A 27,819-nucleotide genomic window follows, 5' to 3' on the forward strand; every position below is an offset into this window, starting at 1 on the left:
GAAAAAAAGACAATTCTAAAAATCAAAGCTTGATTTTACTGTATGCTACTTAACTATTTACATGGTATTTACAGCGTATTTATATCTATTTTCATAGAATATACCTTGTATTAGATATTGTTCAGTTCAGTTGCTCAGTCGTGTCCGACTCGTTACAACCCCATGGACCGAGCCTCTTGATGAAAGTGAAAGAGAGTGAAAAAGCTGGCTTAAAACTCAACATTCAAAAAACGAAGATCATGGCATCCAGTCCCATCACTGCATGGCAAATATATGGAGAAACAATGGAAACAGTGACAGAGTTTATTTCCTTGGTCTCCAAAATCACTGCAGATGGTGACTGCAACCATGAAATTAAAAGACACTCTTTGGAAGAAAAGCTATGACCAACCTAGACATTTTATTAAAAAGCAGAGACATTACTTTACCAACAAAGGTCTGTCTCGTCAAAGCTATGGTTTTCTCAGTAGTCATTTATGGATGTGAGAGTTGGAAAGAAAAGAAAAGAAAGCTGAGCGCCAAAGAATTGATGCTTTTGAACTGTGGTGTTGGAGAAGACTCTTGAGAGTCCCTTGGACTTCAAGGAGATCCAACCAGTCCATCCTAAAGGAAATCAGTCCTGAATATTCATTGGAAGGACTGATGCTGAAGCTGAAGCTGAAGCTCCAACACTTTGGCCACCTGATGGAAAGAGCCAACTCATTAGAAAAGACCCTGATGCTGGGAAAGATTGAAGGCAGGAGAAGGGGATGACAGAGGATGAGATGGTTGGACAGCATCACCGACTCAATGGACATGAGTTTGAGCAAGCTCCGGGAGATGGTGAAGGGCAGGGAAGCCTGGCGTGCTGCAGTCTAGAGGGTTACAAAGAGTCAGACACGACTGAGGGACTGAACAACAACAGCAAGGTATTGTAAATAATCTCGAAACTACAGTATACAGGAGGATGTACACTGGTTATGTGCAGGTAAGATATACAGATACTGCACCATTTTTATGAGTAACTGAGCACCCTTAGGGTTTGTTGTCTGCGGGTAGCCTGAAACCAACCCCCAAGGACACAGAGGGCTGACCATGCGGCATCCTCCCTCCAGGCAGAGGCAGTCTGGTTGGGAGCAGGGGACCAGGGCAGGGCTGGAGCCCTGCTCTCTTGAGTGGTGAGCAAGCATCTCAGGAGGGGACCCTGGGAGGGGCAGGAGTGATCCCTGGAAATGCAGATATCCAAGAGGGCTTCAGGAGGTAGAGTCTGTGGGTCTTGAGGATACGTTCAGTTCAGTTCAGTTCAGTCACTCAGTCATGTCCGACTCTTCACCACCCCATGGACCACAGCACACCAGGCCTCCATGTCCATCACCAACTCCCAGAGTTTACTCAAACTCATGTCCATGCAGTAGGTGGAGGACAGCAAAAGGGAGGACCCAGGATGGAGTTGGAACATCCCCTGGAGGAGGGCATGGCTATCCACTCCAGTATTCTTGCCCAGAGACTTCCGTGAACAGAGGAGCCTGGCGGGCCACAGTCCATGGGGTTGAGAAGAGTTGGACCTGACTGAGCGACTGACACTTTCACTTTCACGATGGCAGCAAGAGGCTGGCTCAGGAGACTAGGTGGGGGACAGCACGCCTCTGAGTCAGGGAACTCGAGGGGAAGCCAGGCAAGGAATCCAGCAGCTCACAACAGCCACCATATTACCAACTCAGTGACTGGGGGTCTGGGACTAGGCCGGGCTTGGCTCGGGGCCTCTGCTGCCTGGTCCCTCTGCTGAGCAGAACCAACCGTGTCTATTATTTTGGGGTCCCCATTGCTCTCAGGGAGCCCAGTTCTGCAGGAGCTGCCTTCCTGTGGGTCATGCCTCGAGAGGCTCACCCCCTGCAAGCCTGATGCAGGGCAAGTGAGACACCTGGGGGCCAGATCTGTGTTTACTAAGCCCTATTCACGGAGGCCACCTGCTGCCCTGCTCTGTCCTCTGTGCAAGGGGGCACTGCACTGAGCCAGTGCCCCTCTGCCCTGAAGGGAGGAGGCGAGGGAGATGTGCTCAGTACTCCACAAATAAGATCCCACAGAAACCTCCAGTGGGGCGCTCAGCTCAGAGCACAAAACCCATCCCCGACCTCCAACCTGCAACTGTCCCGTCTCAAACAACAAGGGTGAGGGCAGGTCAGTGTACTGCATCTCGCCTCCTTCCTGACACGGGGGTCAGAACGTTCCTGCCCCTGGAGGTCAGAAGTGGCCTGGGACTTGTTTTGCCAGTTACAGGTGAGCAGGGGTGATACAGGTAACCCCTGGGCAGAAACTCTCGGAGCTGCCCACTCAGGGACGCAGGCACCTCCTGGAGCTCTGCTTCTAGGGGCTGCTGCAGAAATGGCACGTTGACTGGGGTCCAGGCTGGGAAGGGCAGAAAAACTGAGTCCCAGATGGTCCCAAGGTGCTGGCCTCCTCACCTTCCCCTCGTTTCGAACAGGAGCTAGGCAAAGACTGGAGCCTGATCTCATCCCAGCCCAGCTGTGGAAATGTGTGGCGTCACGGGTGTGCATCTTGGCGTTACTGTGATAAGTGGGTGCTTATGACGTGCACCAGGCCCCGAGTCAGCCTCTGGACACGCAGGGAATGTGATAAGCCTGGCTCTGTCATCACGACATGGACATTCTACTTAGGGGAGGCTGATGCTGAACCAGGAAGTGACTCAGTGAACACAGTCCTGTTAGAGAGACTGCGCTGATGTAAGCAGATAAGGGCTTCTCAGGTGGCTGAGTGGTAAACATTCCACCTGCCAGTGCAGAAGTCGCGGGTTTGATGCCCGGGTCAGGAAGATCCCCTGGAGAAGAAAATGGCAACCCGCTCCAATATTCCTGTTCGGAGAATCCCATGGACAGAGCATCCTGGCAGACTGGAGCCCACAGGGTCACAAAGTCAGACACAACTGAGCTACTGAGCATACACGCACGCAAGCACGCAGATAGGGCACGGGGCCCCAGAAAAAGAGAACTTGGCATGACTTTCTTGACATAAGAGAAGCCGTTTTTGGTCTAAGCCTTTTGGGGACCTAAGACTGGCCACCGTGCTTGCCCTGGACCAGGTCTCAGTAATTAATGATGTTTACGGAACACAAGCATGCAGAGACAAATTGTTATCAGGCAAGAGAAGTAACAATGCTCGACAATACATCAGTTGTAAATATTCCCCATTTTGTTTCAGTGGTAAAGACAAGCCTGAAGACTCGATCACCAGGCCAACTGGAACCTAAGAGATGGTCTCTGACCCATATGACCTCAACTAACTAAAGCCTGGGTAGCCCAAGACCCTTCATGAATATGCACGTACCCTTAACTTAAAATAGGGCTTCCCTGATAGCTCAGTTGGTAAAGAATCCGCCTGCAATGCAGGAGACCACGGTTCAATTCCTGGGTCAGGAAGATCCACTGGAGAAGAGATAGGCTGGAATGGGCGAATTTAATTTAGATGACCATTATATCTACTACTGTTAGGCAAGAATCCCTTAGAAGAAATGGAGTAGCCCTCAAGGTCAACAAAAGAGTCCAAAATGCAGTACTTGGGTGCAATCTCATAAATGACAGAATGATCTCTGTTTTCAAGGCAAACCGTTGAATATCACAGTAATCCAAGTCTATGCCCTAACCAGTAATGCTGAAGAAGCTGAAGTTGAACAGTTCTATGAAGACGTACAAAACCTTCTAGAACTAACACCCAAAAAAGATGTCCTTTTCATTATAGGGGACTGGAATGCAAAAATAGGAAGTCAAGAAACACCTGGAGTAACAGCAAATTTGGCCTTGGAGTATGGAATGAAGCAGGGCAAAAAGGCTAACAGAGTTTTGCCAAGAGAACACACTGGTCATAGCAAACACCCTCTTCCAACAACACAAGAGAAGACTCTACACGTGAACATCACCAGATGGTCAATACCAAAATCAGATTGATTATATTCTTTGCAGCCAAAGATGGAGAAGCTCTATACAGTCAGCAAAAACAAGACGGGGAGCTGACTGTGGCTCAGATCATGAACTCCTTATTGCCAAATTCAGACTTAAATTGAAGAAAGTAGGGAAAACCACTAGACCATTCAGGTATGGCCTAAATCAAGTCCCTTACGATTATACAGTGCAAGTGACAAATAGATTCAAGGGATTAGATCTGATAGAGTGCCTGAAGAACTATGGACAGAGATTCATGACATTGTACAGGAGGCAGTGATCAAGACTATACCCAAGAGGAAGAAATCCAAAAAGGCAAATTGGTTGTCTGAGGAGGCCTTACAAATAGCTGAGAAAAGAAGGGAAGTGAAAGGCAAAGGAGAAAAGGAAAGATACACCTATTTGAATGCAGAGTTCCAAAGAATGTATCCAAAAATACATTCTTTGGACTATCCAAGGAGAGATAAGAAAGTCTTCCTCAGTGATCAGTTTCAAGAAATAGAGGAAAACAATTGAATGGGGAAGACTAGAGATCTCAAGAAAATTAGAGATACCAAGGGAATATTTCATGAAAAATGGGCACAATAAAGGACAGAAACGGTATGGACCTAACAGAAGCAGAAGATATTAAGAAGAGGTGGCAAGAATACACAGAAGAACTGTACAAAAAAGATCTTCATGACCAAGAAAACCATGATGGTGTGGTCACTCACTTAGAGCCAGACATCCTGGAATGCGAAGTCAAGTGGGCCTTAGGAAGCATCACAATGAACAAAGCTAGTGGAGGTGATGGAATTCCAGTTGAGCTATTTCAAATCCTAAAAGATGATGCTATAAAAGTGCTACAGTCAATATGTCAGCAAATTTGGAAAACTCAGCAGTGGCCACAGGACTGGAAAAGGTCAGTTTTCATTCCAGTCCCAAAGAAAGGCAATGCCAAAGAATGCTCAAACTACCACACAATTGTACTCATCTCACATGCTAGCAAAGTAACGCTCAAAATTGTCCAAGCTGGGCTTCAACAGTACATGAACCAAGAACTTCCAGATGTTCAAGCTTTTAGAAAAGGCTGAGTAACCAGAGGTCAAACTGCCAACATCAGTTGGATCATCAAAAAAGCAAGAGAATTCCAGAAAAAACATTGACTTCTGCTTTATTGGTTATGTCAAAGCCTTTTACTGTGTAGATCACAACAAACTGGAAAATTCTTCAAGAGATGGAAATACCAGATCAACTGACCTGCCTCCTGAGAAATCTGTATGTAGGTTAAGAAGCAACAGTTAGAACCGGACATGGAACAACAGACTGGTTTCAAATCAGGAAAGGAGTATATCAAGGTTATATATTGTCACCCTGCTAATTTAACTTATATGCAGAGTACATCATGCAAAATGCTGGGCTGGATGAAGCACAAGCTAGAATCAAGATTGCCAGGAGAAATATCAATAACCTGAGATATGCAGATGACAACACCTTTTGGCAGAAAGTGAAGAGGAACTAAACAGCCTCTTGATGAAAGTGAAAGAGGAGAGTGGAAAAGCTGTCTTAAAACTCAGCATTCAAAAAACTAAGATCATGGCATCTGGTCCCATCACTTCATGGCAAATAGATGAGGAAACAGTGGAAACAGTGGCTGACTTTATTTTTTTGGGCTCCAAAATCACTGCAGATAGTGACTGCAGCCATGAAATTAAAAGATGCTTGCTTCTTGGAAGAAAAGCTATGACCAACCTAGACAGCATATTAAAAAGCAGAGACATTACTTTGCCAACAAAGGTCTGTCTAGTCAAAGCTATGGTTTTTCCAGTAGTCATGTATGGATGTGAAAGCTGGACCTTAATGAAAGCTGAACACCAAAGAATTGATGCTTTTGAACTGTGGTGTTGGAGAAGACTCTTGAGAGTCCCTTGGACTGCAAGGAGATCCAGCCAGTCTATCCTAAAGGAAATCAGTCCTGAATATTCACTGGAAGGATTGATGCTGAAGCTGAAACTCCAATAATTTGGCCACCTGATGCAAAGAACTGATTCACTGGAAAATACCTGATGCTGGGAAAGATTGAAGGCGGGAGGAGAAGGGGACGACAGAGGATGAGATGGTTGGATGGTCTCACAGATTCAATGCACATGAGTTTGAGTAAACTCCGGGAGTTGGTGATGGACAGGGAGGCCTGGCTTGCCACAGTCCATGGGGTCGCAGAGTCAGACATGACCGAGTGACTGAACTGAACCCACTCCAGTATTCTGGCCTGGAGAATTCCATGGATTGTATAGCCAATGGGGTTGCAAAGAATCGGACACCATTGAGTGACTTGCACTTGCATTAATTTGGGAAAGATCCCATATGTTCTCCTTACTTGCTGCAGATAATAAATCCTTCCTTGTCCAGCTCTTTACCTTGGTTGTGTCTTTCAACTCAAAGAAGTGAAAGAAAGTGAAGTCGCTCAGTCGTGTCTGACTCTTCGCGAGTCCGTGGACTGTAGCCCACCAGGCTCCTCCGTCCATGGGATTCTCCAGGCAAGAATACTGGAGTGGGTTGACATTTCTTTTTCCAGGGGATCTTCCCGACCCAGGGATTGAACCCGGGTCTCCTGCATTTCAGGCAGATGCTTTAACCTCTGAGCCACCAGGAAAGCCCTAACACCCCCGGAAAAAAGAATACAGTTTTGGGTGACAACTGAGAAGGAAATGAAAGGGCTTTGTGTTACAGAAACTGGACAGCTAGCTACCCTGGCTAGGGTGTCAAGTGGAAGTGTGTGTCAAGTGACAGACCCACAGGTAAGGAAGCTTGGTGTATTCAAGGAAGAGAAACAGGGAACCCAGAGAGGAGCGGGTGGGAGGGATGAGGACGAGGAGACAGGAGGGGCCAGGCCAGGCGGAGCCTCGTGGTGGGGGGCAGAGGAGTGAACCCCGCGCAGACGCAGGAGGGGAAGAACAGGCTATCTGGGAGGTCTTCCTGGAGGAGGATCCCTGGAAGTAAGCGGTGAAGGAAGGCGGGCCAAGCCCCAGACCTGGGTCCTGTCACTTCCTGGTCCTGTGACTTCGGGGGAAGCGCTTAACGCCTCCCCCCGGGGTCTGCTCTGCGAAAAGGGACGGATGACAGGCGGCCTGCAGGGCAGCCTGGAGGCGGAGGGTGCGTGGGCAGGTGCGAAGGGGCCGCGCCGGGCCCAGGTGGGGGCTAGTTCCTGGGGCCCGGAGGTCACCGGGCCGGCGGCGGCGGAGCGCCTCCCTGGACGCTGGAGGAGGGGGCGCTGCGGGCGGTTGGCGTGGACAGACAAGTCGCAAAGGGCTACGGACGCGACCCCTGGCGGCCGAGTGGGCCGCGCGCGGGCTCTTTAAGAGGCCGGCGGGCCGCCTCGCCCCCCGGGGACCCGATTGGCTCCGTCCTCTGTACTCGCCCCGCCCCCTTTCGGCGTAACTCCGTTCCTGTTGGTCGCTGCCGGCTGGGGGCGGGTCCCCGCGCCGCCGCGGGCAGGGACGGTGGCTGTTTTTGCAGTTTTGGCGGAACGCAGAGGACGCACCTCCCTTCCGGGTCGCCGCTGCCGGGAGGGCCGCGCGGGGTCAGGCTGATCGCGTGTCCCGATCGCGTCTCCCTTCCCCGCCTGCCCGCCGCCCGGTCTCCCGGAGCCGGCCTCCCGAGCCACGCTCCCCGCGCCACTTTCCCGGCCCGAGCGCCGGAGGCCCAGGCCCGCGGCCTTTGGCGGGGTCTGCGCCCGGCGGCGGATGGGCGGCCGGGGCCCCAGGTAAGGGGGAGCCCCTGCTCTGCCCCAGGTGCGCGAGCCGATCCCGAGCGTCCCTGTCCCGGCTCCTGCCGCCGGGAGCGGGCCTCCCGCCCAGAGGCAGGCCCGGGGTCCCCGGGGAGGCCGAGCTCCCGGACCCTGTGCCCCTGGCTGTGTGCCGAGACGTGTCTGCGAGTGGTCACCTCCGGCTCCCGCGTCCGAGAGGGTGGGGGGTGGGGGGTGTCTCCTGGCTGGGGCAGCGGGAAGTGACCTGTTCTCGCTGTGTGGTGGGGACGGGGCCGTGGGGCCTCCCGGACGGTCCTCCCACTATCCAGAAGGGCTGGGCTGCCCTCTCTCGGCTGCTGGACGTTGATCTGTCCAACTCACCACACTGGATGTCCCCCCGAGAACTGGGTCATGCGACGCCCGGGCTGGACAGCCCATAGACACACAGCTGAGGGCCATTTCAGATGGAAGGGGTGGTCAGGGAGGGCGCCTCAGAGGAGGTGGCCCAAAGGGTGTGACCCGGTCGGAGGCAGGGAGAGCACGCAGGGAATCTGCAGAGGTCAGGCCAGAAGGCACAGGGCTGTCTTCCCTCCTGGGGGCTCCTGGTAGGGTCCACCCGCTTCCCCAAGGCTGGAGGATAATGGCTGTGAAACATTCCTCACCCAGTCTTGGTTCAGGGTTGAAAGCTCGTTGAGCAGCTGGGGCCGGCCACCCTGAGGGGTGTCTCACAGCAGCCTGTCTGCTCAGGGTTTTGTGTTTCTGCAGGGCTCCCATCCAGGATCTCTGGGCCACACATGGTCAGTCCCACTGCACAGACCGGGGAGACCAGGAACTGAGGCTCAGAGAGGGAGGGCCCTTCTGGCCCAGGTCCAGCACGCATGGCCCACGCCATTGGCACGATGCCCACAGGCTGGCCACAGACGGAGGGAGGGCTAGAGGGTGGGAGGAGGTCTCTGGAATGGCAGCGAGGTCAGAAGCATCCTCCCCAGGTGGAAGAGACAGTCTGTCACAGCGTCACTGGTCCTGAGCGGTGCGGGGCTGCCCAGGGTACTCAGCATCCCAGGAAGACCCCCTCTTTCCGCGCCCTCCGCCAGCCTGCCCTCCTGACCCCTCTCTCCTGCAGACCCCTCACTCTGGCACTGCCTGGAGCTCACCTGTGGTGGGGGAGGGGAATGGGGGAGCCTCCGACGGTCCCCCTCAGCCTCCTCTGTCTGTGATGGGACAGCGGCCGGCCGCGGGCTCCTGGAGGCCAGGGTGGTGGCCCCACGGGTCAGCACGGGGGAAGCATGGGCCCTGAGCACGCACGGGAAGGGAGGGGTGCGCTGTCCTTAGCTTGTATCCTGGCTTCGGTTGTTTGTGAGCTCTGACACACCGTGGCAACCTGCTGTGAGTTGTGTGATCACCACCCCTGCCCGCCCCGAGCCCGCTTGTTACCAGCAGTCCACCCTGGATCAGGCCCCGGGGGCCCTGCGCCTGCAGGGGAGACACCGAATCCTGGGACATCCCCCGGGAGGGGACCCCGGGCCTGGGAGGCGGGCAGGGCCACGGGGGTCTCCTCTTCTGCAGCTATTACAGGGCGAGCGGGGCCGGGGCGGGGGAAGTAGGCACAGTGGACACCCGCCTTCCCTAGCCCAGACTCCGAAGCGAGTGGGGCTTGGACCCGTGAACCAAATCCTGCCCCTACCCCCACCCCCGGCTCCCCCTCTGGGAAGAAAGCGGCAGTTACCTTTGTGTGTGTGGTCCTGTGCAGACTCCCTTCTCTGCTCTTGCCTGATCCTTCCAGCAACCTTGCTGGTGGGGATGCTATGGTCCCATGACACCGAGGGAGGGAGATAACTGGCCCACGGTCACAAAGGCAGCACCTGGCCGAGCCAGAAGGTCAAGCTGGGGACCTGTTAAGATTTCAGAATGCCAGGTCCTCCCCAGCGGCGGGCATGGCTGGACCCGGCGCTGTCTGTGTCTCTCTGTTCCTTTGTCGTCTCTCCTTCCATGTGGACTCCAGTGTGAACACTCCCTGGGGCTGGGGAGGGGCTGCTGGAAGTCGTGCCTACACCCTGTGCACAGAGACGGGGTTCTGAGGTTCCCCCAGGAAAAGGGGGTGCTGGCCATGCAAAGCCAGGAGAAATCCTCCAACCGCACGCCCACTCTGTCTGGCCGCCGCCCACCCACGGGCTCCTTTCTGCCATGTGGGGGTTCCTGCAGGACATGAGGCAGTTCTGAAGCCGCCTGCGGAGGGGCCCGCACTGACCACGCCACCCCCGCTGGAAACCCCTGGCTCGTGGTCAGCGGCCTCAGCTTCTGGCGCTGGCGAGGGGCCCTGTCGTGAGCACAGGGCGTCAAGGGGGCCCTGCAATGACGGAGCAGCTGCTTAGCAATCGTGGGGACACTGTCCTCACCTTAGCAATACCGGGGTCACCCCCCTCATGTTAGCAATCCCAGGGACACTGTCCGCAGACGGCCGGGCCGCTGCAGGCACCCCAAGGCTCAGGTCGGAGCCTGGAATGAGCTCCTCCTGCCCTCTGCCCTCACCCCTACGTGCGTCGGTCTGTGAGTCCCGCTGGCCGACCCTCCCAGAGGCTCCCGGATCCCAGCACTCCACCCCCCTCCACCCCTCCCGTTGCGCTTAGAGGGAGATCGGCTGACCTGGCCCCCACCCTGTCTCCTCTCCCTTCCAGCATCAGCGTGCCGTGTGCCCTTTGAACTGGCCAAGACTGCTTCTGCCTCCTGCCTTTGCCTTCACTGCTCCCTCCCCGGGATGTGCTCTGCCCAGATTATCCCAGTCCAGCTACTTTCAGTTATTTAGATCTCAGTCCAAATATCATTCTGTCTGACAACCCAGCCTGTGGCAGCACTGCTTTGCATTCCGGCTTAGCTACTGAGCAAAGGCTGAGATGACAAGGTAGATGGGTACTGCCATCTGCTGCACAACAGTCCGAGCAGGCTGACCCGCTCGTCTGAGACCCAGACACCCTGTTACCATGACTTCTGCCTCATGGTCCACAGTGGATGCTACTGCTCCCACCACCACACCTACAATTCCAGGCAGTGGGAAAGGAGGAGGACGTGCCCTGAAAATTGGCACACCTTGCTGCTCATACCCAGTTGGACGCAACTTGGTCACGTGGCCACAGCCAGCACCAAGGGAAGCTGGGAAAGTGGCCCTGCTTCTGGGAACTCACATGCCAGCTAGAGTCCACGGCTCTGGTACAAAGCGGGCATGGACGCTGGGGACCCCAGCAGTCTCTGCTGTGTTTCCCGTCATTTATTTTGTTCCCCTCCTGTTTTCTTCTCAGCACATACCTCTAGAAGTTTGGTTTGTAAGCACGGGTGCCTTAATACCTTTAATCCCCTTTAAGAGCTCCCGGCCTTCTCATCAGGTTGTTGATCCCAGAGCCGCCTGCGGCCTGTGTGGGAGGGAAGGACAGAGGGTTCTGAGCCCCTGCTCCAGGCCCGCCCACCCCAGAGTCTCCCCACGTGCGGGGCTGCCTCTGCACCCCCTGCCCCGGCCTGCACAGCGGGTGCTGGCCCCCGCAGGAAGCGTCCTGGGCTGCTCGTGGCCAGCTTGGGCACTCAGTGCATAAATGATTCACCTTCCTCGTAGTTGGAAACCTGCTGAAGTGGTAACCCACCCAGAAAGGCGCCCCACTCACAGGCTTGAGCTCGGTGACCGGCTCCAGCCAGCACACCCGCACACCAACCCCGCCGCCCTCCACCGGGCCCCCCTCCCCGGCCTCCACTCGGCGCACTGCCTGCCAGACCGGGACAGGGACTCACTCCTGTTTGTGGGCAGCGGTCGAGCGCTGGCGCGGACACCCCGCTGAGGCTGTGTTCTGCTGATGGTGGCACTTGGGCTGCTCTTGCCCCAGGCTGTCGCAGACGGCCGGAGGTTGGGGCGCCGGGTCAGGAGTGCGGCGTGTTCAGTCATCGTTTTCAGTGCTGGCATCTGTCACGTCCCGCTGCTGGGCCCCCCGCTCCCTGCAGACACCCCCTCCTGCCTGCTGGGTTGGGGACCCCAAGACTCTGGCGCTGCTCACGTGCTGACTCTCCCCTCCCCACCCCCAGGGCCAGCTGCTGGCAGGATGGACACCCAGGACCTGGGGGCCAGCTCGCCTCCGCCTCTGGCGCCCAACATCAGCGTGCCGCACCGCTGCCTGCTGCTGCTCTACGAGGACATCGGCACCTCGAGGTGAGGGGCACGGCCCTGCCCGAGAGAGGGGTTCCCTGCGGGTGTGTGTGTGTGCGCGCGCACATGCGTGTGTGTACATGTGCATGTGTGTGTGTGCGCGTGCTGCTCTACGAGGACATTGGTACCTCGTGGTGAGAGGCATGGTCCCTGCCTGAGAGAGGGGTTCCCTGTGGCGGGGTGTGTGTGTGCGTGCTGTGTGTGTGAGGCAGGCATAGCCCTGTGTATTTGTGTGTGTGTGTGTGTGTGTGTGTGTGTGTGTGAGCAGGCACGCTGGGGTGCAGATGCAGCCCCACCACTGAACTGCCTGCTATACCCATCTTCTAGGGTCCGGTACTGGGACCTCCTGCTGCTCATCCCCAATGTGCTATTTTTCATCTTCCTGCTCTGGAAGCTTCCGTTTGCTCGGGCCAAGATTCGAGTCACCTCCAGCCCCATCTTTATCACCTTTTATATCCTGGTGAGTTCATTCCAATTGGTGACAGAAAACTCAGTTCCACCTCGCTTAAGCAAAACAGGGAATTATTAACTGTCTTTGTAAAGAATAACCAGCTTCAGGTACGGCTGGATCTAGGGGTTAACTGATGCCGTCAAGACCCTCTCTCTGCACGTCTGCTTGCCTCTGGCCTTACCTTCACACGCATTCTTGCTGCACGGTATCAAAAGCGTCCAAGAGCAGTTGAGTGCTGACCCCCCTGAGCTGCCACCCGCCAGCTGCAGCGGAAGGGCAGCATTACGGGTTGTGCACTGCAGACCTGGCGTTACCTCTGACAGGCCCGCCTCGGAGCCCCTCTTCATCTCTGACTTGCAGGGAGAGACACTCTGGAGCTGGGAGGGGGGGTCGGCTCAGTGAGACCGTGTGGACCCAGGAGGGTAGTGGCCCCAGGAAGCAAACTGGGGAAGCGTGACTTGAGGGAAAGGGGAGTGGGTGCTGAGAGGGGGATGCCCAGCGTGCTCTGACCTCTGGCTGTGCCGAGCGACCTTGGGCCAGCGGCGTGGCCCCTCTGGGCCTCAGTGCCCGTCTACCAGATGCGCTGCGGATCTTGCCCGCTCACGGCGCTGTGAGCACGCACCCAGTGGGAGCACGCAGAGCTCCCGCCCCTCGCCCCTGGCCTGCCCCGGGACGCGGCGGGCATGTGGCCCCGGGCGGTGACAGCCTCCCCGAGGCCAGACACGGTTTTCCAGGCTCAGGGGTCAGAAGGCATGGCCTTCAGCCCACAGAAGCGACTCCCGGAGAGGTCGTCCCCGGTGCGACCGCCCCCACCTGGGTTCTCTCTGCTTCCCCAGGTGTTTGTGGTGGCGCTGGTGGGCATTGCCCGGGCGGTGGTGTCCATGACGGTCAGCTCGTCAGACGCGGCCACGGTGGCTGACAAGGTGGGCCTGGGCCTGTCGGCGGGGGCGCTGGGCGCCAGGAGGGGGTGCCGGGCCCGGGGCTGACGCTCTGCCCCCTCTGTGTCCAGATCCTGTGGGAGATCACGCGCTTCTTCCTGCTGGCCATCGAGCTGAGCGTGGTCATCCTGGGCCTGGCCTTTGGTGTGTGCGCCCCTGCGGCCTGCGCCCGCCCTGGCCCCGCCCCGGGACTGGCCCCGCCCCCGGACTGGCCCCACCCCCGGAGCTGGCCCCGCCCTGGGACTGGCCCCGCCCCCAGGACTGGCCCCGCCCCGGGACTGGCCCCGCCCCGGGACTGACCCCGCCCCAGCCCCGCCCCGGGACTGGCCCCGCCCCAGCCCCGCCCTGGGACTGGCCCCGCCCCCTGACCAGGCCGCTTATTCCAGGGCACTTGGAGAGCAAGTCCAGCATCAAGCGGGTGCTGGCCATCACCACGGTGCTGTCGCTGGCCTACTCCGTCACCCAGGTGAGGGGCAGGGGGCGGGCAGCGGGGTGCTGGGCAGGCACTGCCTTCGGTCTTGGGTGGGGGGCGTCAGGGGTGAGGCGTCAGGGCGTCAAGTGCAGGGGCTCAAACATTCCATGCCGCGAAGGAATCGCCTGCAAGCCGCGTGCTGGGTGCCTCGGTTCTGATCCAGCAAAGCTGGACCTGCTGTTTCAGCAAGCAGCCGGGCAGCTCTGCGGGTACCCCCCGAGAGCCGGCATCCAGAGGGCCCTCTCCTAGTGGGGGACCACCGCCTGGGGGCACGCTGTGGCAGAGAGCAGGCTGGAGCGGGGGGCGGAGGGCCTTAATGGGGCGGGCTGCGGGAGGCGTCGCAGGGAGCCCCTGAGGCCCGCGCTGGCGCCCCTGCAGGGCACGCTGGAGATCCTGTACCCCGACGCCCACCTGTCGGCTGAGGACTTCAACATCTACGGGCACGGGGGCCGCCAGTTCTGGCTCGTCAGCTCCTGTTTCTTCTTCCTGGTGAGCCGACGGGGGGTGGGGCCACGCATGGGGCCTGGGCGCGCTTATGAGGGGCTGGGCACCCTGGTCAGCCCCGCTGCCTCCTTAGGTCTACTCCCTGGTGGTTGTGCTCCCCAAGACCCCGCTGAAGGAGCGCATCTCCCTGCCATGTGAGCGCCCGGGGCGGGCCGGGGGTGGGGGGTGATTGGGGATGGGGAGTGGTTGAGGGGTGGTTGGGGTTTGTGGGGTGGTTGGGGGGTTTGGGTTGGGGGTGGTTGGAGGTGCGGGGTGTTGGGAAGTGGGGGTGGCGGTGGTTGGGGTGGTCGGCGGGGTGGTTATGGGTGCGGGTGCCCCGGGCCCTGGCCCCGGGCAGGACCTCACGCGCCCGCACCGCAGCGCGGAGGAGCTTCTACGTGTACGCAGGCATACTGGCGCTGCTCAACTTGGTGCAGGGGCTGGGGAGCGCGCTGTTGTGCGCCGACATCATCGAGGGGCTCTGGTATGTGTTGGGGGTGGGGGAGGGGCGAGGGTCAGGGGGGCCGGGGGGCTGCAGGTCCCCGCGCCGCAGTCCTGACTCGCCACCACCCCCAGCTGCGTGGACGCCACCACCTTCCTCTACTTCAGCTTCTTCGCACCCCTCATCTACGTGGCCTTCCTGCGCGGCTTCTTTGGGTGAGCCCCCCCCCCCTCCACCCCCCCGCAACCCGGCCCCCACTCCCTTGCGCCAGGAACGCAGGGCCAGAGTCCGGGTCAGAGGCTGGGGCGGAGTCGCGCCCTCTGCCGCTCATCCACGCGCAGCCACCCCGGGCTTCCCAGCCTCGGGCTCAGCGCGCCCAGGCTTCTAGGAGCTAAGGAGGCTTGGGGTGCATGTGAGAGCATGCCCGCACGTGTGTGCACACCTGTGTGCATGCACCAGGCACATGCACTGTGCACACATGCATACATGCACAAATGTATGTACACACATGCATGTACACACGTTCACACCCGCATGTGCCCATATGTATCTCAGTCACACGCACACACGTATGCACGCACACACGTATGCACGCACACATATGGAGACCTGGGATCCATCCCTGGGTTGGGAAGATACCCTGGAGAAGGGAGAGGCTCCCCACTCCAGCATTCTGGCCTGGAGAATTCCATGGACTATACTATAGTCCATCGGGTTGCAAAGAGCTGACACAGCTGAGCCACTTTCACTTTCACACACAGGCACACGTGTGTGTCCACACATTTAGTAGATACATACACATTACAGACACACACATTATATACACGCACAGCCTGTTCCCTCCACAGGAGGCCGTTCCTGCCAACGTGCCCGTGTGCTTGGCACTGCGTCCTCAGCAAGCGTGACGTGGGCGCTGCAGCCACCAGCCCTGAGCTCCCGGGGGAGCTGGTGTTCCATTGGGGGTGCCTGGAGCAGGGAGCAGGATTGGGGGGGGGTCAGCATGCCTCTGAGCGTCGGTGGGCGCACCTTGGTACACGTGTGTGTCTGGAGGGCTATCAGGAAGTGGGAAGCTGGAGACTGGGATTGAGGGATCCCAGCCTCAGCTGTGGGAGTGCTCGTCTTGCCCCCAGCCCCTTCCCTACCTGCCAGGTCTGAGGGTGGTCTGAGGGGGCGGCGGCCTAGACTGGACCCTGACATGCGTGACCTCACACACGACCTATCTCACTGGGCTCAGGCTGCTTCCTCCCGGGAGAGTCACCCCAAGGCTTGGGGGCGGGCCACCAGGCACCCAGTGGGCAGTGGTGAGCGGGGTGGGCGGGGGTCAGAGCGGTGGCCGCCTCGTGCTACACGCACCTGCTGGTTAAGGCCCGCTGTTCCCCAGGCCGGACTCCGTCCACCCACTTGACGTGAGAAAGCTGATGCACCCAGCTTCACTCTCCTGGAGCTGGGGGGCTCACACGTGTCCCAGTGGACCCCAGAGGGCAAAGAAGGAAGGGCGCTTTGAGGGGTGGCCACTGGGGGCCGTCAGCAAAAGAGGGCCTTCTGGACTCACGGGGCCCCCTGACTTCCCCACCAGCTCGGAGCCCAAGATTCTCTTCTCCTACAAATGCCAAGTGGACGAGACCGAGGAGCCGGACATGCACCTGCCCCAGCCCTATGCGGTGGCCCGGCGGGAGGGCCCGGAGGCGGTTGGGGCGGCCAGCACACAGTTCGACTCGGCCGGGGTGGCCTATCTGGACGACGTGGCCTCCCTGCCCTGCCACGCCGGCAGCATCAACAGCGTGGATAGTGAGCGCTGGAAGGCCATCAACGCCTGACGCAGCCACCCCGGGGGCTGGACCGTGGCGGACAGCGAGCACTGGAAGGCCATCAATGCCTGACGCAGCCACCCCGGGGGCGGGACCGCGGGGGACTGGCCGCAGGGGGCTGGGGGAGGGGAGCCCCAGCGGAGCGGACGAGGGACCCTGCCCACCCTCTGTCCCCACCTCTGTTCAGCCGGGGCTGCTCCCCCTCCTAGCTGCCCCTGCCCCACTCGGGAACGCGGCCCCAACCATGTGTCCCAGGGCCGGCCGGCCGCCGCCTCCGTGCAGCCTGGGGCCCGGGACTGGACTCCTCATCTCCCACCCCCACCCCAGAGCCCGTGCCAGTGGGTGGGCTGAAGTGTGTCTATTTTCCTGATCTGTTTTCTAATAAAAAGGAAAAGGGCAGAAGGTGGCGTGGAGGGTTGGCGGGGCCAGGAGCCCCCCACGCCCCCAGGCAGGATGGTCCTCACTCTGCGTGCGGGGTGGCCCTTGAGGACTTGGGGGGCAGCATGGGTTTTGGGGGGAAGCAGGATCAGACTTCTGCCTCTCGCCAGTCCCCACACTGGCAGGACTTCGGGGCGCCCGGGGAATGGTCTCCATCCACCTCCCATCAGGACCAGCTTTCAGCTTCCAAGGAGCAGGTGTGTGCTCGCAGCTGGGAGGACGCAGGATGTGACTTTCTTTATCTTGGTGAGATTCCTTTTAATCAGCACTAAGAAAGCCTTAAGAGTTTCCAAGGCCGGAAGCTAAAATTCCACTACTGGGCACCAAGACGAAGGGGAAAAAAAGGCTCAACAAGCTGGAAACGTCGATGATGAGCAGAAGGGGATGGGCAGCCGGGGGTCGGGGGGCGTCGCCTCTGCAGGGAGGACATCGGGTGCTGTGGGTGAGGCCCAGGGCTTCAGGGGCGAGACTCCGCCCTCAGTAGCTGCTGGAGACGCAGTTTTAATAACAGCCCCTGGGCGGTGTCTTAATAACAACCGTGGGGATTAAGCATCAGGGAGACAATGAGAGCCCCCGTGTCTCCTCCCTCCTGACCTGGCCCGGCCCTTGGGACCACGTGCCCCCCGGTGTGAATTTCCCGTTTGTCACCAGAGCACACGTGTGTGCATCCACAGACAACGGGCTTTACCTCAAACAAGCGCGTTCACACAGCTCTTCTCCCGCCTGCTGTCCTCACTCAGCTCTCGTCTCAGGTCTCCCCATTCCTGTCCAGCTCTCCGTTGTGTAAGCAGAGCACCGTCTACTTGTGCATTCTGTTTTCCAGTGACCAGTGTCCGACGCCCGCTCTGCGTCTGTCTGATCCCCTGTGCACACGAAGGGCTCCAGCGCAGATCCAGGGGACGGAGGTCTGGGGTGTTCTCCCAGTGGTCGGGCAATCGGCACAGACCCAGAGCTTTCACACTGGGTCCTTCCTCGCCCTCCAGGCTTCTGAGACCCCTCGAGGGGTCCCTGAGGTCAAAGCTATTCTTGTAGTAGTGAACACGTGTGCACCGGGGAATTTTCAAGATCCGACCGGCGATAATGTCATAGCTCTGATGGCCGAAGGCATGTGTGTATTAAAATTAAACTTTTGAGTATGTAATTTCAAATACATACACGTTAGTAGACTAACTCCCATCCAGGATGCTCGCTCCCCGCTTCTGGAATTCTCAGTCCATCTCAGAACAGTCACAGCTGGCCCCCGCGTCCACGGGGGTCGCGGAGGGCCTGTCGTGGTCGGACCCGCCTGATCCATCGCTCGAGGGGACACCGAGCGCCTGAGCAGGGAGTCTTTCCAAGGCCGGGAGGGGCGGGAAGTCAGGGAGCCCGGCGCGGGTCAGACTGCGCTGCCACGAGGGACCCGCACCCTCCGGCCTCAGCTGCAGATGCAGGGAACAGAGGACCTGCGTCCCTGGAGCATCGAGAGCCAGGGTGGGCACCAGGCCAGCCCCACGGACGCCATCCTGTGAGCTCCCCGCAGATGGACCTTCCTCCTGCTTGATACCCACCTGACCACTCCACGCGAACGCTCACGTCGGGAAAGCACGTGGATAGGCCCGCACCGTCTGAGCCGCAGGCCCCGTGGACGCTCTGCTGGCTGTCCCCATGGCAAACAGTCTAGTTCAGGGCCAGACACGTGCGGGCTGGCTGCCGCTGGGAGGAAATGCTGCTCCTCACCCGTCGCTCACGCGCTAGTTATTTATACTCATTATTCAGAGGGAAGCAGGGCCCTGACTGTGAAAGGGGGCACCATCCCAGTGACTCAGCCTGTGTGCCCCGTCGCTCAGTCGTGTCCAGCCCTGCGCGACCCCGTGGACAGCCGCCCGCCAGGCTCCTCCGTCCCTAGTGTTCTCCGGGCGAGACCCCCGGAGCGGGTGCGTGATGCAGGACTTCTCCCCAGGAGGCGGGCGGCAGGCCCGCCTGTGAGATCGCCCTCCCCACGCCAGCACCCCAGCCTGCGGCCCGTGGAGCTCCAAGCTTCCCAGCGCTCACCTGCCAGCCATGTGGGGAGGGAGACCGCATGGGGCTGGGAATGTTTATGCTTACCGAGCCATTTCTTTCTGCAGCCGTTTAGTCAGATGGGTTAGGGATGGTGTGGGGACGTTTATTCTGGCGAGAAGGTTGGATGGCATCACCGACTCAGTGGACGTGAGCTTAAGCAAGCTCTGGGAGATGGTGATGGGCAGGCAGGCCTGGCATGCTGCAGTCCACGGGGTCGCAAAGAGTCAGACACGACTGAGCGACTGAATAACATTGGAGCCTGTGGACGGATCCAGCCTGGCTGCCCGGCCTGTGAACTTCCCACTGGACACCAGAGGGCGCTGGGCAGCAGCCTCCCTGCTTTCCTCCCGGCCCCCGCCCCACCCTCTGACAGCAAACATCCAGACCCCAAAGGCCTGGTCCAGGAAACGAGATCCCCATCGGGCCCTACCTTTAGCCCTCTCAGGTTCGACACCTGATACGCTGGTGTGAGGAGAGCTTTGTCTGCTGACCCAGATTAAGACTCATGTGCATGCTTGAAAACGTCTCAGTTGGAATTTTTCTGAACATCGGATACGGAGAGTTGTCTTTAAATACCTGGGCTTCCCTGCTGGCTCAAAGAATCTGCCTGGATGCGGGAGACCTGGGTTTGATTCCTGGGTTGGGAAGATCCCCTGGAGAAGCGAACTGACAACCCACTCCAGTATCCTGGCCTGGAGAATTCCTTGGATTGTTTTATAGTCCATGGGGTCACAAAGAGCCAGACACGACTGAGCGACTTCCACATTCTTTCTTTTAAATACTTGGCGCCATGCTTTCTTCCGTGCCTCGCGGACGCTGCCCCTCACCCCCTCCATCTGTCCAGGTAAGCCGTGGCGGGCGAGAGCCAGCAGGTCCCGGCCGGGACACTGCTGGCCAGGGCCTCGGCTTGGAACAAGCCCGCTCGCCCTGAGGTCAGTTCCTCTGCTAGACGCTGGCCTTCCTGGCCCCAGAGGAGACGGGCTCTGGCCGCATGCACTCAGGTGTCTGCAGAAGAGACACGCGCGTGGCTCCCACCCGTGCTAGGTGCCGCCAGGCCCTGCCCCTCCAGTGGCCCCGTGATCCTCTCAACCCTGAACTCAGCGGGGGCTGTCATTGTTCCTGTTTCACAGACGGGAAAACAGGCTCAGAGGTTTTGGTGACCCAGCCAAACTCCCTCTGTAGGAAAGTGGTGGAGCTCTGGTGCTGACCCAGCAGTGAGGCTCTGGGCCCACGCTTTCCAGTGTCAGAACCACGAGACAGCCAGAGATTCTGGACAACCTCTTTCCGCCCCCGCGTCCACATGGGCCTGATGTCCTAGACCTGCAGTGACACGGGTCTCTCCCCAAGTTGCTGGGCCTGTCGGGCTGGGTTTCTGACCCTGGTTACCGTGAGGATCCAGGGCAGGGGAGAGGACCCAGCTGGGGCCGGGTGAGGCCTGCACACCTTTGAGCCCTGAGTCCAGGGAGGGTCAGCCGCAGGTGCGGGAGACACTAGGGGGGCCCTTCTCAGCTCCCGGCCGAGGCGGCGGCTCTGACTCGGGGTGGAAAGTGCATGCCCCGCGCGTGCACACCCACGGCAGGTGTGTGGGACCTGCTCCAGCCTCCGCGCGCAGGCTCGGAGACACACAGGTTGCACACACAACGCAGAGCGCACCCCTGACCCGGAAATCCCGCTGCTGGGAAGCGGCCCGAAGCGCAGCGTGCGGGGTGAGTGCCAAGACTGCTTCAAGGGATCCCTCTGTGTGGCTCCTGATCACAGTGCTGGCGGCACTCGGGCCACGATGGGGCCGTGTGCAGCCCTCAAGGGAAACAAGGACGCAGCTTGAGAACAGTCTTGTGCACCCGGTGCCCGCCTGGGTAAAGCGAGTCACAGCCAGGGAGGAAGCAGGTCCGGCGTAACCTGGCTGGGTTCTGAGTACGGACGGCTGTGGGCTTGGGGGCCCCACGGGAAGTAAGTGATGCTGCGTGGCGGCAAAAAACAACGTGCTTTTGAAAATGATGATGAATTCTGTGCACACACACGCACCCTCCCCTGGGCAACCACGAGGTGCGAAGGAAGATCAAAGTCGTGACGTTGCCTTAAAGGCAGGCAGTTGGGGCAACCGTGGTGTCCAGGGGGGCGCAGAGGCTGGTGAGGAGGGTGGGGCCCCGGGAAGCCCCAGTGAGGAAGGTCCCCGCGGCATGGTGAGTGCGGACAACACAGAACGACGTCTTTAGACCACCAGCACACAGGTGCCCTCATCTGAGGAGCGGCGGGTGTTGGGGACCAGGGTGGGGAAGGGAGACTCCTGCCGCCCGCCGACGGGTCCGCACCTGAGTCTGAGTGTCATTCCTGCAAAACACAGAGGCAAAGGGGGTCCCCAGGTTTCCGGGCGGCACACGGCGGCGGGGACGTCCCAACACGCATGCTCCCGCGCCAGGTGCCACCCTCCCGGCCTGGCTCTGGGCTGGGCACCTGGCTCTCTGCCGCTGTGATCCCCTCTGACTGAGCGTCAATTTTCTGCCAGGCTGGCCCGGCCGCTGCAGAGCCGCCTCCGATAGCACCCTGCACCGAAGGGCAGAGCAGTTAGGTAATTAGCCTGTTTCCAACGGGATTTGGAGCCTGGTGTTCCCCCGGGAGGGCGGGAGACAGAGGGCAAGGCTGGTGACAGACTCGGAGATGACATTCAGCCCCGCGGCCCCAGGGGCACGGAGCCGGCAGGCCCCACACCGCCGTCCAGGCACAGGGACCCTCAAGGACCTGGTTCTCTGAAGCCGCAGGACACAGCTGAGAAATACACGAGATGATCCCAGGGTGAGACAGGAGGTCGGGAAGGGGAAGGACTGGGGAACACGGCCAGCGAAGGCGGTCAGCCCCGCCAAGGAGCTCACGTTCCTCCCGCAAAGCCGGGAGGGAAGAGGCGGACACACAGCCTTCCCGACAGCACAGAGGGCAGGTGCAAAGGCCTGAGGCTCACGCCGTCCCGGCCACGTTAGAGGTTAACACGGCCAAGGCAGGGAGTCTCGGGAGAGGCCGGCTGGCCTGCTGTGGCCCCTGCAGCTCCGGGCAACCCCGTGGAAGGCGCCTGGACTGAAAGGGGCGGCTTCCCTGACAGACCCGGCGGGGAGGGCACACCTGTGAGCGAGGGGGCGCTTCTAACAGCGCCAAGTGGCCAGGGAACGCCCTCCTCACCAGGTAGTGAGCTTCCTGTCTTGGGAGGTATTCAAAAGCTGGACAGCCCGCTGAGAGGGTCTGATAGAGGGAACTCCTGTGCTGCGCAGGCAGTCTCCCAGCTGGTCTGGGGGCGTCCTCGGGGGGTGGCCCAGGTGGTAAACAACCCGCCTGCCAATGCAGGAGACACAGGACCCTCGGGTTCCATCCCTGCTTGGGAAGATCCCCCGGAAAGGGGCATGGCAGCCCACTCTGTATTCTCGCCTGGAGAATCCCATGGACGGAGGAGCCTGGCGGGCTACGGTCCACGGGGTCGGAGAGTCAGACGTGACTTAGCATGCATACGTGTGCACACGCACTCTGCTGGGTATGGCTTCTTTCCCCGGTTCCCTTGCAGCCACACACATGGATCTCAAAGCTTGACGTTGCTGAGAAGACACCTCCTTACAGGGCTTCAGAGCTGCCAGGATTTGAAGCCCTCCCCTCCCTGTGCCTGCCGCCACTCCCCAGACAGGCACTGGTCCCTTGCTGCCTTAGCGGTTCTGTGCGGTCCCGTGGGCGTCCGAGGCGGAGGCTCTGTACCGGCTCCCGGGTGGGTTCTGCTCGCACGTCACAGACACGGACCCCGGCTCCCCCAGGGTAACCTCGTCATTCACGGGCCTGGCTGTGTCTGCAGGTCCAGTGTCGGCATGGGCTGCGGGGTCAGGGCCAGACCCTGTTGGACAGGCAGCGTCCCGTCGGTGGGCGCCGGCTGGGCGCTCCCCACAGCGCCACAGTTGGGACCTGGTTCCCGTGCGTCCCCGTGCAAAGCAGCTCTGGGTCCTTCATCTCGGCTCCCCGGGTCACATGAGAGCACGAGCGTCTGTCATGCAGGTTCAAGGCCTTTGAGTTTCCTTTTTGAAAAGCCGTCTATTGATGTTTTCTCCCCACTTTTACTGGGTTGCCTCTTCTTGATTTCTAGGAGCTCGTCATATGTTGATTAAATGAGTCCAGACTATGGCCTGTAGTCTCCTACATCTTCTACATAAAACATCTACCTCTGCCTCACTGACCACGCCAAAGCCTTTGACCGTGTGGGTCACAACAAACGGGAAAATTCTTCAAGAGATGGGAATATCAGACCACCTGACCTGCCTCTTGAGAAATCTGTATGCAGGTCAGGAAGCAACAATTAGAACAACAGACTGTTTCCAAATCAGGGAAGGAGCATGTCAGGGCTGTATATTGTCACCCTGCTTATTTAACTTATATGCAGAGTACATCATGAGAAACGCTGGGCTGGAAGAAGCACATGCTGGAATCAAGATTGCCGGGAGAAATCTCAATAACCTCAGATATGCAGATGACACCACCCTTATGGCAGAGAGTGAAGAAGAACTAAAGAGCCTCTTGATGGAAGTGAAAGAGGAGAGTGAAAAAGTTGACTTAAAACTCAACATTCAAAAAACTAAGATCATGGCATCTGGTCCCATCACTTCATGGCAAATAGATGAGGAAACAGTGGAAACAGTGGCTGACTTTATTTTTTTGGGCTCCAAAATCACTGCAGATGGTTACTGCAGCCATGAAATTAAAAGATGCTTGCTTCTTGGAAGAAAAGCTATGACCAACCTAGACAGCATATTAAAAAGCATAGACATTACCAGCAAAGGTCCATCTGGTCAAGGCTATGGTTTTTCCAGTGGTCATGTACGGATGTGAGAGTTGGACTGTGAAGAAAGCTGACCGCCGAAGAATTGATGCTTTTGAACTGTGGTGGTGGAGAAGACTCTTGAGAGTCCCTTGGACTGCGAGGAGATCCAACCAGTCCATCCTAAAGGAGATCACTCCTGGGTGTTCATTGGAAGGACTGATGCTGAAGCTGAAACTCCAATACTTTGGCCACCTGATAAGAGCTAACTCATTGATGCTGGGAAAGATTGAAGGCGGGAGGAGAAGGGGACAACAGAGGATGAGATGGTTGGATGGCATCACCGACTAAATGGACATGAGTGTGAGTAAACTCTGGGAGTTGGTGATGGACACGGGGGCCTGGCATGCTGCAGTCCATGGGGTCACAAAGAGTCGGACATGACTGAGCGATTGAACTGAACTGACTGATGGCCTGTAGGCTCAATCAGGCCTGCTGACTTGCTATTTTTTTAATCAACAAAATCCCCTTGGGGCACACAGCCCGGCTCCCTGTCTGTGGCTGTTGCATTTCCCGCAGGAAAGCTGACGGGGCCTACGGCCTGGGAGCTGGAGGCGTGCACTATGTGGACAGTGCGTCTGCTGACCCTGGGACTAGACGTCTGTCATGTGAATTGTGAACTCTTCCCCCAATTTATCATTCATCTTTTGACTGTATTTTTTCCCTTTTAAGTGCTTTTTAAATTTTTAGTTATCCAGACGTGTTTTAATAGTGCTCAAAGCTGCTTGACTTTGGAGGGTCCTTGCTTCTCAAAATCCAGAATCTTCACCCACCAGACTCTGCAGTTCAAGGTCACTGTGTGTTCTGCCCCAGAGCTAAGAGGAAATGAATGAAAAAAGGCAGATTTGGACGAACACCGTCTAGAAACTGCTGGAGAATTTAGCACTTGCACTCCACCTTCTGGGCGTTTACCGGTCTGAGAGCTGACAACTCTAAGGCAGGTTAGGGGGTGCCGTGACCCCGCACGGCAAACTGTTGCTCAGGTGCCGTGCAGCCCGCAGGCCTGCGGGGACAGCCCCGCCTCCCCCACTGCGCGAAGTGAACGAAGGTGACCCAGGGGCGGAGGGGCTGTCCGGAGTGACAGGGAGAGCCACCGCTTCGCGCCGCGCCTTGCAAACCGCGCCGGAGCCCCTCGGCCCGCGCGCACCCCCGCCCCCCGCCCCGCGGCCCCAGCAGCCAGGAGCCGCGATGCCCAGCGCGGCCGGCAGGGGCGGCGTCGCGCCGGCTGGGCGCTCGCTCCTCAGCGGCTGCGGCTCCCGGCCCCCGCGCCCCAGCTGTGTCGGCACCCCGCACCCCACCTGTATCCCAGCCGCCCGCACGGGCCATCCCAGCCCGGCCCCCACCTGTATCCCGGCGCGGTCCCCCACCCGCGATCCAAGCCGGGTCTCCCCACCTGTATCCCAGCCGCCCCCGCACAGGCCATCCCAACCCGGCCCCCACGCCCGCGATCCCAGCCCAGCCCAGCACACGACCCGCCATCCCGGCCCACCCCCGCCCCCACCAAGCCGGGCCCCCAGCCTGGCCCCGCCCCGCGTGGCCCCGCCCACCTCGTGGCCCCGCCCCAGGCCCCGCCCCCAGGCCCTCCCACCGGCTTCAGGGCCGGGGGCTGTGGGCGTGGAGTCAGACCCAGGGTCGGGTTGGGGGCCAGCCGCCGGCCTAACAGGAAAATGGAAAGCCCGCCCGAGCGCCCTTGGGATCTCTCCCCCGGGGGAGCGGGCGTTCCTGTCACCTGAAAATAGAACCCTGTCCCCTCCGCTGGCCGACGTGCGGAGGCCCCGGTCGCTGGCATCACCTCCTCCGGCCCCGGGATGGCCGGTGGGGGGCCGGGCTGGGATACAGGTTGGGGGGCCGTCCGCCCAGCCTCAAGGCCCCCGCGCTTGCAGCACCTCCCCGCCCCATGCGCAGGGCAGCCCCACCTCCCCGGGACGCTCCCCTCGCCAGATCTGGAGTAGCCCCCATTCCGAGCCGCATGCTTCCCGCCCACCCCGGTGCACACCCTAGGAGACTGTGGGGGCGGCCGCGCACCCCCACCCGGTCCGTCTCCCCTGCCCACTCTCCATCGCTGACCACGGCAAGGGCTCCGGAGCCCAGGAGTGAAGGCAACCTCAGTCTGGACTCTGCCGCGCAGGCAGGGGAACCCCCGCTGGGGGCCTGGAGCTGGGTCTTCTCTGGAAGCTGGCCTCCACGCCAGGGTCTGGGACACTGGCTGTGACGGACATGGGCCTGAGCCCTGGGGGAGGGGACCCAGGTCAGCTCGGGACGGGCAGCTGCTGCTCACGCTTACTGGGCCACACCCAGGCCCCTCACAGCCCCAGGACGAGCCAGGCCTGCCTCGCCCGGGTTTGTGCACCTGCCGCTCCCTTGCTTGGACGCTGGCCCTTCCCTGGGGTCCCCATTTGCCCTCTCTTGCTTCCTCTGGATTTCTGCCCCTGCGTCTCAGTGACTCCGACCCTGACCACGTCCGCCACGCTCCACCTTCACCTCGTGGCTTTATGTTTTTGCCGCACAGGATGGTGCCCGGCGCAGCTGGTGCTCAGCAGATACCGTCGGGGGGTGAATACATCCTGAGCCCCTCCTGTGGGCGTGTGGAGCTGCTGCAGAGTGGGGGCCCGTCCCCAGGCTCCCCTGATGGCAGCCAGGCCGTCGGAGCGCTTTGCCCGGGCGTGGGAAGGAGAGGCTGTGCCACGGTGCCCGGCTGTGACGGCGCCCTTGGGGACAGCGCTGTCCCCGGTGCAGGACGGGCCTGTCATGATGCATGTCTCATGGGCCGCGGCTAAGCCGGGCTACAGACACAGTGCTGCTAAGGGGGACCGCCGGCTCTCACGGGACCAGGGGCATGCCGCCTGGGTTCTGGCATCTGCCTGGCTGCCCCCGGGGTACGGAGAGCAACCTTGCAGCCCTGCCTCCACGTCCTTCCCGCCCGCCCACCCCTGCTCCAGCACCGTCTGCTCGAGCCTGGACCCCCGCGGCCTAAAGCCAGCCCAGAACACTCTGCTTCCGAAGGCCTCTCGGGGATGTCCCGCCAGCCAGCCCCCCACCCTGGGGTGGCCGCACACTTCCTGGCCTCTGGAGCAGGACATGCGTGGGGAGGGCCCCTCTGAACGGGCCTCCCCCAGGTCTGGGAGCCGGGAGGCTCGAAGCCGGCAGTTTGCGCATCTCAACATCTTTCTTGTCCGTCTGCCTGTGTGTCCGTCTGTCTGGGCAGACCCTGTGGCTGGTCTCTGGACACAGACGTGGGCGCTCGGGAAACCCGCTTCCCGGGTGAGGCCAGCCCTGCCCACCCAGCTCACCAGCCGGTCCTGCCTGCTGCCGCCGGGGGTGGGGGCCTCTTCGCTTGACACCCCCCCACCCCGCTCTGCCCCGGCCCCGCCCGGAATCTGTCGCCAGCCTGGGGCGACTTCCCCTCCTCGCACTCCCGCAGCTCAGCGAGTCTGAAACACACAATTTAGCACTTAATTATACACTCTGCTCACTAATTATTTTGTGCCTTATCTCCACGGCTCGCGTGAGCTCCGGGAGTCAGATCGCACTCCTGGGCTCCGGCCTCCGTGAGGCATGTGCTTCCTGCCCCCCCGGGGCTGGGAAGGGGGCCCTCGACGGTAGCCTGGGGCCCACAGTGCCCCACGGCTGGGCCTGGACAAGGAGAGGCAGCCCGTCCACTCCCTCTGCACGTGTTTGCCCAGCTCCTGGCCCGCCCTCCTGGGCCCCAGGTGTCCAGCGCCCCCTGGACCACGGGGCCGCCCCACCTTGCCCCACGGGGCCACCCCACCTTGCCCCAGATATGCCAGAGCCGCCCTGCCGGCCCCGCAGCCTCGCCTGGGCCCACCACCCTCTCACTGGACAGTGGAAACCCGCGGACCCCCCACAGGCCACCCTCCACCCGTGGCCGAGGAAGGGGGACATCCCTCCACCCCGTCCCCCCGACAGGGACAGACGTCACTGTCTCTCCAGGCTCTGGGCAGAGGTAGCGGTGTGGGGGCGCACATGGGGGTGTTCACGCCTGAGGCTGGACCAGGGAAAGGCCTGTGGGGTCTGGGGAAAGACTTGGGCTCCACAGGGTCCACCCAC

The 27,819-nt window shown here is 60.0% G+C and overlaps 1 protein-coding gene and 1 non-coding gene across 3 annotated transcripts; one reads left to right on the top strand and one right to left on the bottom strand.

Annotated features, from left to right (window-relative positions):
- Positions 1-6,491: 6,491 nt before the first annotated feature.
- On the bottom strand, positions 6,492-6,564 carry TRNAF-GAA (transfer RNA phenylalanine (anticodon GAA)). Its single transcript has one exon. It is a non-coding gene; the product is annotated as a tRNA-Phe (tRNA).
- Positions 6,565-7,399: 835 nt separating this feature from the next.
- TPRA1 (transmembrane protein adipocyte associated 1) lies at positions 7,400-17,994 on the top strand. 2 transcript variants are annotated; one of them, XM_065934048.1, is made up of 11 exons: positions 7,402-7,674; positions 11,719-11,842; positions 12,167-12,299; positions 13,127-13,213; positions 13,300-13,372; positions 13,615-13,694; positions 14,079-14,189; positions 14,278-14,338; positions 14,565-14,667; positions 14,760-14,840; positions 16,202-16,593. In XM_065934048.1, the coding sequence occupies exons 2-11, from the start codon at positions 11,736-11,738 to the stop codon at positions 16,440-16,442; spliced, it is 1,077 nt and encodes a 358-aa protein (XP_065790120.1). In that variant the 5' UTR covers positions 7,402-7,674; positions 11,719-11,735; the 3' UTR covers positions 16,443-16,593. The 2 variants fall into 2 exon arrangements, with proteins under 2 accessions (XP_065790119.1, XP_065790120.1); XM_065934047.1 differs by lacking the exon at positions 14,565-14,667 and having other exon boundaries at positions 7,400-7,674; positions 16,202-17,994.
- Positions 17,995-27,819: the final 9,825 nt, after the last annotated feature.

Source organism: Muntiacus reevesi, chromosome 4 (genome assembly GCF_963930625.1).
Source record: "Muntiacus reevesi chromosome 4, mMunRee1.1, whole genome shotgun sequence".
Lineage (NCBI taxonomy): Eukaryota > Metazoa > Chordata > Mammalia > Artiodactyla > Cervidae > Muntiacus > Muntiacus reevesi.

Excerpts from the sequence above, each read along its gene's own strand:
- TPRA1 (XM_065934047.1), top strand. The coding sequence starts at position 11,736 with ATGGACACCCAGGACCTGGGGGCCAGCTCGCCTCCGCCTCTGGCGCCC. Across the intron at positions 13,214-13,299 it reads CGGCCACGGTGGCTGACAAG|ATCCTGTGGGAGATCACGCG; the intron begins GTGGGCCTGGGC and ends CTCTGTGTCCAG. Across the intron at positions 14,339-14,759 it reads GGAGCGCATCTCCCTGCCAT|CTGCGTGGACGCCACCACCT; the intron begins GTGAGCGCCCGG and ends CACCACCCCCAG.